Here is a 10678-nt window from a genome sequence, read left to right on the forward strand (position 1 = left end):
TTTCCACTACGTGAGTCACATTACTTTGTTGCTAATATTTGAACTTTCACTCTTTGAGTTACCTGTCACTAACAGTTTTACTATACACTTTGCTGTAGTGGAGCACAGCAAGCATTATTTACAGTTTCCTAGATCAGGCCAAGCACAGCTGAGCAGGGTCCTTTCCTTCAATCAAGTGGCCACTCAGGACTGGACCTTTCTATCTGGTGGCTTTGTAAAAGCAAGCAACAGAGAGTCTGCAGAGAGGGAGGCATCTGTCAAGTTTACAAGACAGGTCACAGTGACATTCCACAGGCTCTGCTATAACCCGTCATATAGAAACAAGTCACAGGACTGACAGGATAGCTCAAGCATGGGTACTAGAGGCAGGGTCAGCCTTGTTTAAAATCAGTTGCTCTTCAGAAGTGCAAGCCAGGTTTAGGGTGGGTCTTATTCTCCCAAATTAATCATTTTGTTACTGATTTTTTTTTAATGTAGTTTATTTTATTTGCTCAGATCTGTGTTACTGACATTGTCGTCAGTGGCGCTGATCCTGTTTGGAGCTACATCTTACTCCAGTGTCTGTTTTCTGCTTGTGTTTCTTTCTAGAACTTTGACAATCTGCTTCCTCTTTCCATGTCCTATAGCAGCTTCTTTTCTTCTCCTGTTTAAATATTTATTTTGACCTGTTTTCTAAGGGGGACCATACTAAGGGTGGGATTGGGGTAGGGATTGCAGTCTTGTTGGCATATTCATTGGGCCAACCACACCTGTGTTGCAGAGAGACCCTTAAGCAGGGGCTGAAGTTCTGTCGGCAGAAGCAGAGGGCTGATGGCTCCTGGGAGGGGTGAGTGAGTGAGCATCCATACCCATCTGTCCGGGGAAGTGGGGAGGAATTGGGGAGGGGGTTAGGACATGGGGACGGGGTCTGGGCTCTACCCTTCGTGCAACTTTCTAGGGATGCTCTATATTTGCTGCACCAGCACTTGCTAGGACTTCTTGATAGACCTTGTTCTTTAGCCAATGCCTGGGTTTTCCTTATGCTCAGTGTTTGTGTTATGAGGATTAGTTGAGCTGCAGGTGGGAAGTATCCAGTGGCCTCAGTATGATTGTGCTCCTCCTTGCCATGTGTGTTGATTTCTCTGTGTCTGGCTAGTGGGAGCAGCAGCCATGCCAGGTGGACAGTGCCACACTGCAGGTGGCAGCTGGTTGAAGGCTATGTGAATGCCTCTTTTTACAAAGCCACAGCTCTTGCCCTCTTTGCTCAAGGGTGTCCCAGCACCTGGGCAGAGTGACTGTGCTCAAGCTGGAAGTGAGGACCAAAGCTGAGGCTCTTGTCTGTCTCCCTTTAGCTCCTGGGGAGTTTGCTTCAGCTATGGCACCTGGTTTGGTCTGGAAGCTTTTGCCTGCATGGGACACACCTACCGGGATGGGTGAGTACAATTACTGGCTGCTATCAGTTGAGAGAGTTTGTCACCTTGATGTGCTGTCATGGTGTTTTTTTCCTTTGATGTTTGAGTTTTTAAAACAAATTTTTAAATAGTGGAATAAGATCAGTGTCTCAGAAAATGTGAGTCTCAGGTTAAAACAGACTTTCACTGGCTCATGAGCCTTTGGTAGAGGTTGCCTCACAGTTCTCCAGAGCTCTGGCCCCAGACCCTCCTCACACATGCCTTATCCCAATCCTGAGTAGAAAAGGGTTAGGGTATAAGACACTCACTGGGAAGAGAGGCCTTGGGTCAAAGCCCAGTCTCTAGCTGCCTCACCCAGTGCTTCTGGCTCCATTGGGTGTTGGGGGTGGGGATGGGACCTGCTCCGCACAGCCCCCAACAGCCAGTGTTGATTTTGTCAAGGACTCAGCCCTTCTGGTGTCTCTGACTTGCTAACAAGAGGGTCTGCCTTCAGGCGCCCCAGATGCTTAGCCTGCTGTACAGCAAGGCTATCTACAGCTGCAGAGGATTTCTTTCTATGCCCAGCAGCTCTGGATGGCATGTGTATCTGTTCCCACTTCACATCTGCAAGCCCCTCCCCACTGCCAGGGTGGGATGTTCTCCCTGGAATGGTGTCTTAAGTCTCCTGATCTCTACAGGGTTGCCTGTGCAGAGGTGTCCCGGGCCTGCAATTTCCTGCTGTCCCGGCAGATGGCAGATGGAGGCTGGGGAGAGGACTTTGAGTCCTGTAAGCAGCAACATTACTTGCAGAGTGACCAGTCCCAGGTCCACAACACGTGCTGGGCCCTGATGGGGCTGATGGCTGTCAGGTAGGAGCAATGGGACCCATCCTGTGCCTTGGGTGGGGTAGACCAGGGACACTCATAGCTAGCAGGTAGTCTGGACTGAGTGCGAGAGTAGGAAGAGGTGTTGTGCTGTTGTTCAGCTGCCACTCTGGGAATAGAGGCAGCTCCAGGAGCTATGTGCCCTGTTCCCAGGCTAGGTGGCAAATCGTCCAGCTGAGTACATGACTCTAGAGAGGTTTGCCTCTTAGAAGCGGACCACCCACCAGCACCAGTGTAGGCGGCCAGCACTGGTCAGCAGAGTAAGAGAAGCAGGGGCCTGAGGGAAGCAAGTGAGATGGGGCTGTGGTGGGGAGGCTGCTGTCCAGTGTGGCAGTGATGGCACTGCCTCCGTGGTCAAAGCACAGGGCCCTGTAGCTGTCCTTGACCCTCTTGTGTTCATAGGTGGTGCTGACCCACATGTGTGTACTGGTGCACACACACAGAGATACATGCACACATGTTCATGCACCCCCAGGTGTATGCATTGCCAGATGTATGAAAGACAAATGCACATCCAGGCATATGCACTGCCAAGTATATATACACATAAGTATATGCATACTGGCAGCTGTATACACATACACAGAGAAGCATATACACTTAAAGGTGTATGCACACACATGCACCTGCACACATACCAAGGTATATGTACTACCCCAGCCTGTGCTGGCCATTAAGTCCCCCAGTCAACGTAAGCAGGTGCAGCAAGTCTGAGAGACTCCAAGGGAGGACAGTCAGGTACCTGCGCCTGGCCAGCCCTCTACAACTAAAGCGGACTATGTCAAGCACTCAGTCCTTCTGGTTTCTCACCCTTGCCAGCAAGTGTGTCAGTACATGTGGCTTCTGAGGTCCCCAGTGGACCAGGTGGGCACAAGTCTTCCTCTCCTGGGCAACTGATCAATACCTTATGCCAGGTCTCAGTGGTTAACCACATCTTTAGGAACAGGCCAGTCTGCAGGAGTTGTGCGTCTCACACCCACTCACCTCCATGCTCTGCATGTTCCAGTTCTCAGGGTTCCTGGGAAGAAAATGTTGAGCAAGAGCCTGCAGTTTTCTGGCTGTTCAGGTTCATCCATTGTCACCGTAGTATTCAGTTCTTGTCCTTGCACTCAGCTGTGTGAAGGTGAGAGTAGATGTTTACACCGATGAGCATGTCAAGCACGTTCAAGCTTGTCTCCTCTTCCCCAGGCATCCTGACATTGCAGCTCAGGAGAGAGGAGTCAGGTGTCTGCTTGAGAAGCAGCTCCCCAATGGCGACTGGCCTCAGGTGCGTAAAGGTGGAGGCTCAGTGCTGACCTCTGGGTTGCATACTGGTTTTCATTGTTCTTCCCCCCACCCCCCGACTGTGTTCCTCTTAGGGTGTTTTGGAGATCTGGATGTGTACATTCTGTCAATTGGGCTTGTGCAGGTGATAGGTCTGGGATGGGTTGCCAGGTCCTAGAGTCTTAAGTGTACATTGCTGTTGTGCATGAACTTCTGACTGGGGAAAGGAGAAGCCCATGTAAGACAGACGCTTTGTCATCATGCTTGATGCTGCAAGAGGTCCCTCACTGATGGGAAGTGAAGGTAGCAGTCTCCGCCTGTCCCTATGGCTATGGTTTCTTGGAGGAGTCTGGCAAAAACTGGCATGGTTATGAGAGCTGGAGACTCGGGAAGTTTGCAGCAGATGAGAGTCTGAGCTGAGACACAGACTGAGCAGAAGGGCTGCCTGCCCACACTGCCCTTGTTCTGCTTCATCAGCTCTCCCCAAGCATACTCACCCTGGAGGCAACCCTACAGCCAGGGCCATCGTCCAGGGTCAAGCCCTTCAGCTGCCTGCTGGGGCCTTTATGCTCATTTCTGTGTCCTTCCAGGAGAACATCTCTGGGGTCTTCAACAAGTCCTGTGCCATCAGTTACACAAGCTACAGGAACATCTTCCCCATCTGGACCCTGGGTCGCTTTTCCAAACTTTACCCTGAGAGACGCCTTGCTGGCCACCCTTGAAAACATACCTGCCTGTAATGGTGACTGGCAGCTGGCAGATGTCTTTGCCACACAAGGTCCAGGAGAGACTGAGGTGTCTTGGTTGGATGGTGGGGACCCCCTGTAAACCCTGCCTCAGATTCCAGCCCCTCTACTTTTCTCTACTTTTGCAGGTATGATTCTCGGGAGCAGCCTGGAGGCAGGAACAAGGGTCTTTAGATACTAGATGGTCAGCATAGGTTTAGCGCTGAGAATAGTGTGGTTACCTGGATATGCACAGTGTGTTGCACAGTTCCTGGGCTCAAGGCCTCCACAAGGGAGTGAGGGTGGACGGTTTTCTTGACCAATAACTAAATCCTTGGGAGGGGAGCTGTTGGATCCACTTAACTTTCTGCCTGGTACTGTTGTGGAGCAGGCCCTGGACTGGGCTTCCCGCAGGCTAGCTGCTCCTGCATCTTCTGTTAACTGGGCTCAGAGAGTCATGTTAACCTCATGATGTAGGCATGTATGGGGAATGGCCCATGTGTAGAGTGTGGCCCTTGTTAACTGTGCCCCTAGCAACAGCTGCTGTCTTTGGGAACTTCCAACCATGACCAGATCACTGTACAAAATACAGAAGTTTTCCAAAAAGGAAATGCAAACCCATTTTATACTGAAAATGTTACTAAAAGTTATATATATGTATACATATACATATGTCTATGTGTGTATATATTCTGCTCCTCTCTATCCCTGCTGCCCCCTGGATTGGTGGCAACCCCAGTCTCTCCCTGGCCTACAGTCCTCCCTCAGATAACCAGAGATCTGTGTCCAATGTCCCTCTGATTCTCTCCTCCCCTGCCCAGGACCTGTAGGCCTTTCCTGCTGTGGTGCAGGGTCCAGGGCCTCTCTTGGCCCTCTGTGTGCTGACACTCTCTGGGGCTCTCCTGCCTCATGCCATAGCCTATGCTGTTCCCTTTGCTGACCTCTCATCCTTCTGCCAACATCAGGACAGACAGTGAATTACCAGGCCTGGCCTGGCAGCAGCTGCTGTCCCCAGAACTCCCATCCATGACTGGACCACTGTACAAAATACAAGTTTTCCACAAAGGAAATGTAACCTCACTTTATACTAAAGAAGATGTTACTAAGTCACTTGTATGACCAGCTGCCTTAATAAATAGACTTTTGATCCCATTCGGCAAAAGCATGTCATGCTTGTTCTGTATTGTCTTGAGGAGCAGTCATGCTCTCAGAAAGTCATGTCAGGCTTTCTGAGATTCACTTCCCATGGAATGCGCGGGGATCCTGGCCTCAGTTCAGGCAGGGAGTGAGAACATCTCCAGGCACTGTAGGGAGTGCTTGCCTTAGTGACTAAAACCATGGGCTGTGGCTGGGCGCTGGTAGCTCATACCTGTAATCCTGGCTGCTTGAGAGGATGAGATCAGGAGGATCAAGGTTTGAGGCCAGCTCAGACAAATAGTTCGAGAGACCCTATCTCAAAAATACCCAACACAAAAAAGGGTTGGTGGAGTGGTTCAAATTGTAGAGTGCCTGCCTAGCAAGCATGAGGCCCTGAGTTCAAACCACAGTGCTACTAAATTAATTAATTAATTAAAATAAAACCAGGGGCTGTGTCCTAATTATTAAAGATTTTGAATTCTTTTATTTTAGACTGTGAGGAGCAGATTTTGAACATGTGGAAGATCTCTGTGGAACCATGTTAGATTTGTAAATTTCAGACCCTCTCCCCTCAATGGAAACTTACCTCTAAGAAAATATTTTTTCCTCACTGAAACACCTGTTATTGCTAAGTAGACTTAAATCTTTTTTGGACTTTATTTTTGTTTCAAGTTAGTGCTGTATGCTGTTGTTTTGTCATTCTCTAATTTTTCAGCAAATATGAGTATATGGTCAAATGTAATTAGCTGGGTTTATTTTCATTTCTTCACCTGCAATATCAATTATTTATGGTTGAATTTGTTTACAGTTATAAAATAGAGACAGGGGAAATACAAGCAGGAGTTCAGGTGGTGGGTCAGGGGGTCAGCATGTGGAATTTGTGTGGGCCTCTGGTTAACTTGTTGCCAAGCACTGGTGGCAGGTGCAGTGTGGGGCTCTTGAGTCTGCAGCTGGAGAGGAACCCCTGTGGCTTAGGAGGTGCACAGCTCGCTGAGAGGTCTTATAGGAAAGGGGGTTATTGGTCTTCATTTTCCCCTGGCTCTTCTTCACAGCACCTCTCCACAAGGCCATTACAGGGATAGGCAGCATCCCATAGAAGCAGCCCTCGAAGGTGCCAGTAAGCCAAGGCCAAGGCCAAGGACAGAGTTCTGGAGAGATGGGTGAATTTACCAGGACACTGGGCAGCAGTGCTTGACCTTGTTTCCACAATGACAGTAATCTTCCTGCCTGCCTTTTTTTTTTTTTTTTATGGTATTAAAAAAAATCCTCAAGGCTTCAAGCTGTCTAGACAGGCGTTCTACTAGTTAAGTCATACCCCCAGCTGTTTTTGCTTTAGTTATTTTTCAGATAGAGTCTCAACGTTTTTGCTCAGGGACTGATCTAAACTATGATCCTCTTATTTATGCCTCCTGCATAGCTAGGATGACAGATATGTGCTCCCGTGCCCAGCTTTATTGGTCGAGATGGGGGTCTTGCTATTTTTTTTTTTTTTAACTTGGCTGGCTTCAAACTGCAGTCCTCCCAATCTGGGATTGTTGGCATGAGTCACTGTGCCTGGCCTGTTCTGCCATTTTCTCTTGTGGTTTCTGGTGCTGACTTGGAGACTTCTTTCCTCACTCGGGAGGACAGGAGTGGCATGGATAACTTTAAAATTAACTGTTTAGTGGAAAGAGTTTGTCCATCAGTTTCTGTGATTTCCAGGATTCTTTGGGGCAGTGATGTCCAGAGGGTGTCTGAGGTCCACTCTTGAGACTCAGGGAGGACAGCATGATTTTAGGCAGCCCTGGCTCCTTGTCTTACTTCGTGGAATAGTACCATTTATATGTTGTCTGTAAGAAATTTTAAGTATAAAGAGGTTAAAAGTGAAAGTTCAAATTGGAAGTGGTGACGCATGCTTGTAATCCTAGCTACTTAGGAGACTGAGTCAGGAGGATAGTGAGATTGAGGCCAGCCTGGTCTACACAGTAAAATTCCACCTCAAAATAAATAAATAAACAAATAAATAAAAGTTATTACAAAGCTACAGTAATCAGAGCAGTGCAGTATTGGTGAGAGAATAGACAAATAAATCAGACAAATAGCCCAGAAATACACCTACATAGATGGACTCACTGATCTTTGACGAAGGAGCAAAGGCAACACAAGGGAGAAAGGGCAGTCTGGTGCTGGAATAACTGCAAAAGATAAATCTAAACACAACCATAAACCCTTAACAAAAATTACCTTAGTAGGGGCTGGACATGGTGGCACACATTGTTGTGCACAGGCACACATCGTTGTCCCAGCTACTTGGGAGGTAGAAATTGGGATGATTGTGGTTTGAGGCCAGCCAGGGCATGGTGGAGCACATCTGTTTACCAGCTAGGCAGGAGGACCATGGTCCAAGACTCACCCCAGGCAAAAATGTGAGCCCCTATCTGAAAAATAAGGCTTAAAAAGTATGCTCAAATAGTAGAGTGCTTGGAGGCCCTGAGTTCAATCCCTAGTACCTCCAAAATAAAGAAACAAAAGGAAATTTCTGTTTATGAAAGACAATGACAAAAGAATGAGAAGATAAGCCATGAGCTGGGAGAAAATATTTCCAAAAGATACATCTGATAAAGGACTGTTATCTAAAACAAAACAACCCTTAAAATTCAACACTTAAAAAACAACCTGATTAAAAAATGGGTCAAAGACCTTAGCACAGACCTCATCAAAGAAGATGCACAAATGACAGACAGGCAGCTCTGTGATATATGTCATCAGGGAAATGCCATTTAAAATGAGATATCCCTAATACACCTGTTGGAATGGCCAAATCCAGAACTCTGACAACACCAAATGCTGCCTGAGGACAAGGAGTGTGCCTCATTGCTGGCAGGGATGAAAAATGGTGCAGCCACTCGGAGGACACTTCGTCAAAAACTATAACCATACAATCCAGGTGTCACACTCCTTGGTGTTTACTCAAAAGAAGCTGAAAACTGTTCACAGAAAAACCTGCACATAGATGTTGATGGTAACTTTATTCATAATGGCCCAAACTTGGAAGCAACCAAGATGTCCTTCAGTTGATGAATGGATACACTGGTACCTCCAATGGAATATTATTCAGTGCTAAACAGAAATAGCTGTCAAGCCATGATGACAAGGGAACCTTAAGTGTGTTGGGACTGCATGCTGCACGGTTCCAACTATAAGACATTCTGGACAAGGCAAACTGGAGATGGTAGAAAGATGAGTGGTGCCAGGGGTTGGGGTCAAGTGAGGGATGTGTGGGCGGAGCACAGAGGAATTCTTAGGGCAGTGGAAGTGCTCTGTGATTCTGTAGTGGACACATGCCACTGGATATCTGCTCATACCCACAGAATGCACAGCTCCCCACATAAAAACTGCACTGGGTCAGTGACATGTCAGCGCAGGTCCACTGTGGGGAGGGGGCTTTTATTTTTTAAAGTTTTTATTAATATATGATAGTTATACAGAGGGGTTGTTATGGCATTTCCATATATTCATATGTTGTACCCCGGATTGGTTCATTCCTTCCATTAATTTCCCTGGTGGGGGCTTCCGATTGGGGGAAGCATGTGGGGAGGAGCATGGGTGAGTAGATTCTCTCTTTATTGTTCTTTCGACTCTGCTGTGAGCCTGAAGCTGCTCTGTTTAAAAAGGGCTTTAAAGAGAAAGATGAGGCACAAGGGAATTAGAGAATATTTTAAGCTGAATGAAAACAAAAGTGTGACATCAAAATTTGTGTGTTATGGTTAAAGCATTTGGTGAATAAGTAAGGTAGGCTTAAATGATTTAAGTTCCGTCTTAGGAAGTGTAAAACCCAAATAAATGGAAGGAAGGGAATAAGCCAAGGAAGAAAATAAGTCAAATGCAATAAAAAACCAAACATAAAGGGAATCAGTGAAACCAAGAGTTGGTGCTTTAAAAGATTCACAATAAGGCTGGGGGCGTGGCTCAAGTTGTGAAGCAAGTGCAAGGCCCTAATTCTTTTTTTTTTTTTAAGCATTAACGAGATTAACAAGCCTCTGGTCTCATCAAGTTTAAAAAAGGAAGCAACTGTACCAGATATAAAAAGGGCACTACTCTAGGGATCCTTTGAACACCTTGCTTTCCCAAGATGCTGCACTAGCCTGCCCATCAAACCTGTCCCCTTTTCTGGATCCATAGCTCCTACTTGCCCTGCTTGCTGTGTCCCTGTCAAAGAAACCCATTAATGCTGCTTCCACATTCCTTTGTGTTTTCCTGCCTTGGCTGGATCAACTTGTCCTTGGAGGGGTGACTGCAGATGGATAAGGGAGTGTCGTAAACTACTTAAGGCCAGTATTCCACAACTTGCAAGAATAAACAAGACCCTTGAAAGACAGTTGTTATCAAAATGGGCTGAGAAGGGGTAGAGCAGCTAAGTAGCATTTAAAAAGTTGAATTACAAGTCAGGTGTGATGACACATATCTATAGACATGTACTCTCTGGCTGAGGCAGGAAGATTGTGAGTTGGAAGCCAGCCTGGGCTATATAGCAAGATCCTATCTCAAGGAAAAAAGAAAAATAATTGAATTAGAAATTGCTGCCAGTAATCCCACTCCTAGGGATCTACCCAAAGGAATGTGACTCAGGTTATTCCAAAGGCACCTGCACACCCATGTTTATTGCAGTGCTATTCACAATAGCCAAGCTATGGAAACAGCTAAGATGCCCCGCCACTGACAAGTGGATTAAGAAAATGTGCCATTTATACACAATGGAATTTTACTCAGCCATGAAGAAGAATGAAATCTTGTCATTCACAAGTAAGTGGATGGAACTGGAGAACATCATCTTAAGCAAAGTTAGCCAGGCTCAGAAGGCCAAAAATCGTATGTTCTCCCTCATATGTGGACCTTAGACCTAAAACAAATGCAGTAATATTATTGGACATGGGTCACACGCTAAGGGGAGGACACACACAGGAGGAATAGGGAAAGGTAGGAAACCCAAACTTGAAAGTGTTTGATGTGCCCATTGCAAGGAGCTAATATAGTAACCTTAAAACAACAGAGGTCACTATGGGAAGGTGACCGGGAAGTAGTGAAGAGGTCTGGTAGAGATGAATCAATTCAAGTTGTGATACACATGTGCGTGGAAGCAGTGCTAGGAATCTGTATAGCTATCCTTATCTCAAACTACCAGAAATGCTATGTCTTCCTTATTGCTTATGTTTTCTCTTCAACAAAATTGGAGAAGAGGGAAAACTAGAATAGGTTTGGCCTGGAAGTGAGGGGCTTAGGGGAGAGGGAGGGGGCAGAGGGGAGAGATGGCCCAAACAAT

General features: G+C 46.7%; 1 protein-coding gene across 3 annotated transcripts in view; it reads left to right on the forward strand.

Annotated features, from left to right (window-relative positions):
* Positions 1-5394, forward strand: part of Lss (lanosterol synthase) — a 30938-nt gene extending 25544 nt beyond the window's left edge. Inside the window, exons 18-23 of one of the 3 annotated variants that reach the window (XR_002213263.2) lie at positions 761-826; positions 1332-1412; positions 2069-2239; positions 3443-3521; positions 4108-4295; positions 4392-5394. Coding sequence is in view for 2 of the 3 variants with exons in the window: in XM_020178663.2 (XP_020034252.1) it covers positions 761-826; positions 1332-1412; positions 2069-2239; positions 3443-3521; positions 4108-4239 (529 nt within the window). In the remaining variant the exon portion in view is untranslated. Of the gene's footprint in view, positions 1-760; positions 827-1331; positions 1413-2068; positions 2240-3442; positions 3522-4107 lie in introns of all 3 variants that reach the window. The other 2 variants (XM_020178663.2, XM_020178664.2) reach the window with 2 other exon arrangements.
* The last annotated feature ends 5284 nt before the right edge of the window (positions 5395-10678 follow it).

This window comes from Castor canadensis, chromosome 5 (genome assembly GCF_047511655.1).
Source record: "Castor canadensis chromosome 5, mCasCan1.hap1v2, whole genome shotgun sequence".
NCBI classification, from domain to species: domain Eukaryota; kingdom Metazoa; phylum Chordata; class Mammalia; order Rodentia; family Castoridae; genus Castor; species Castor canadensis.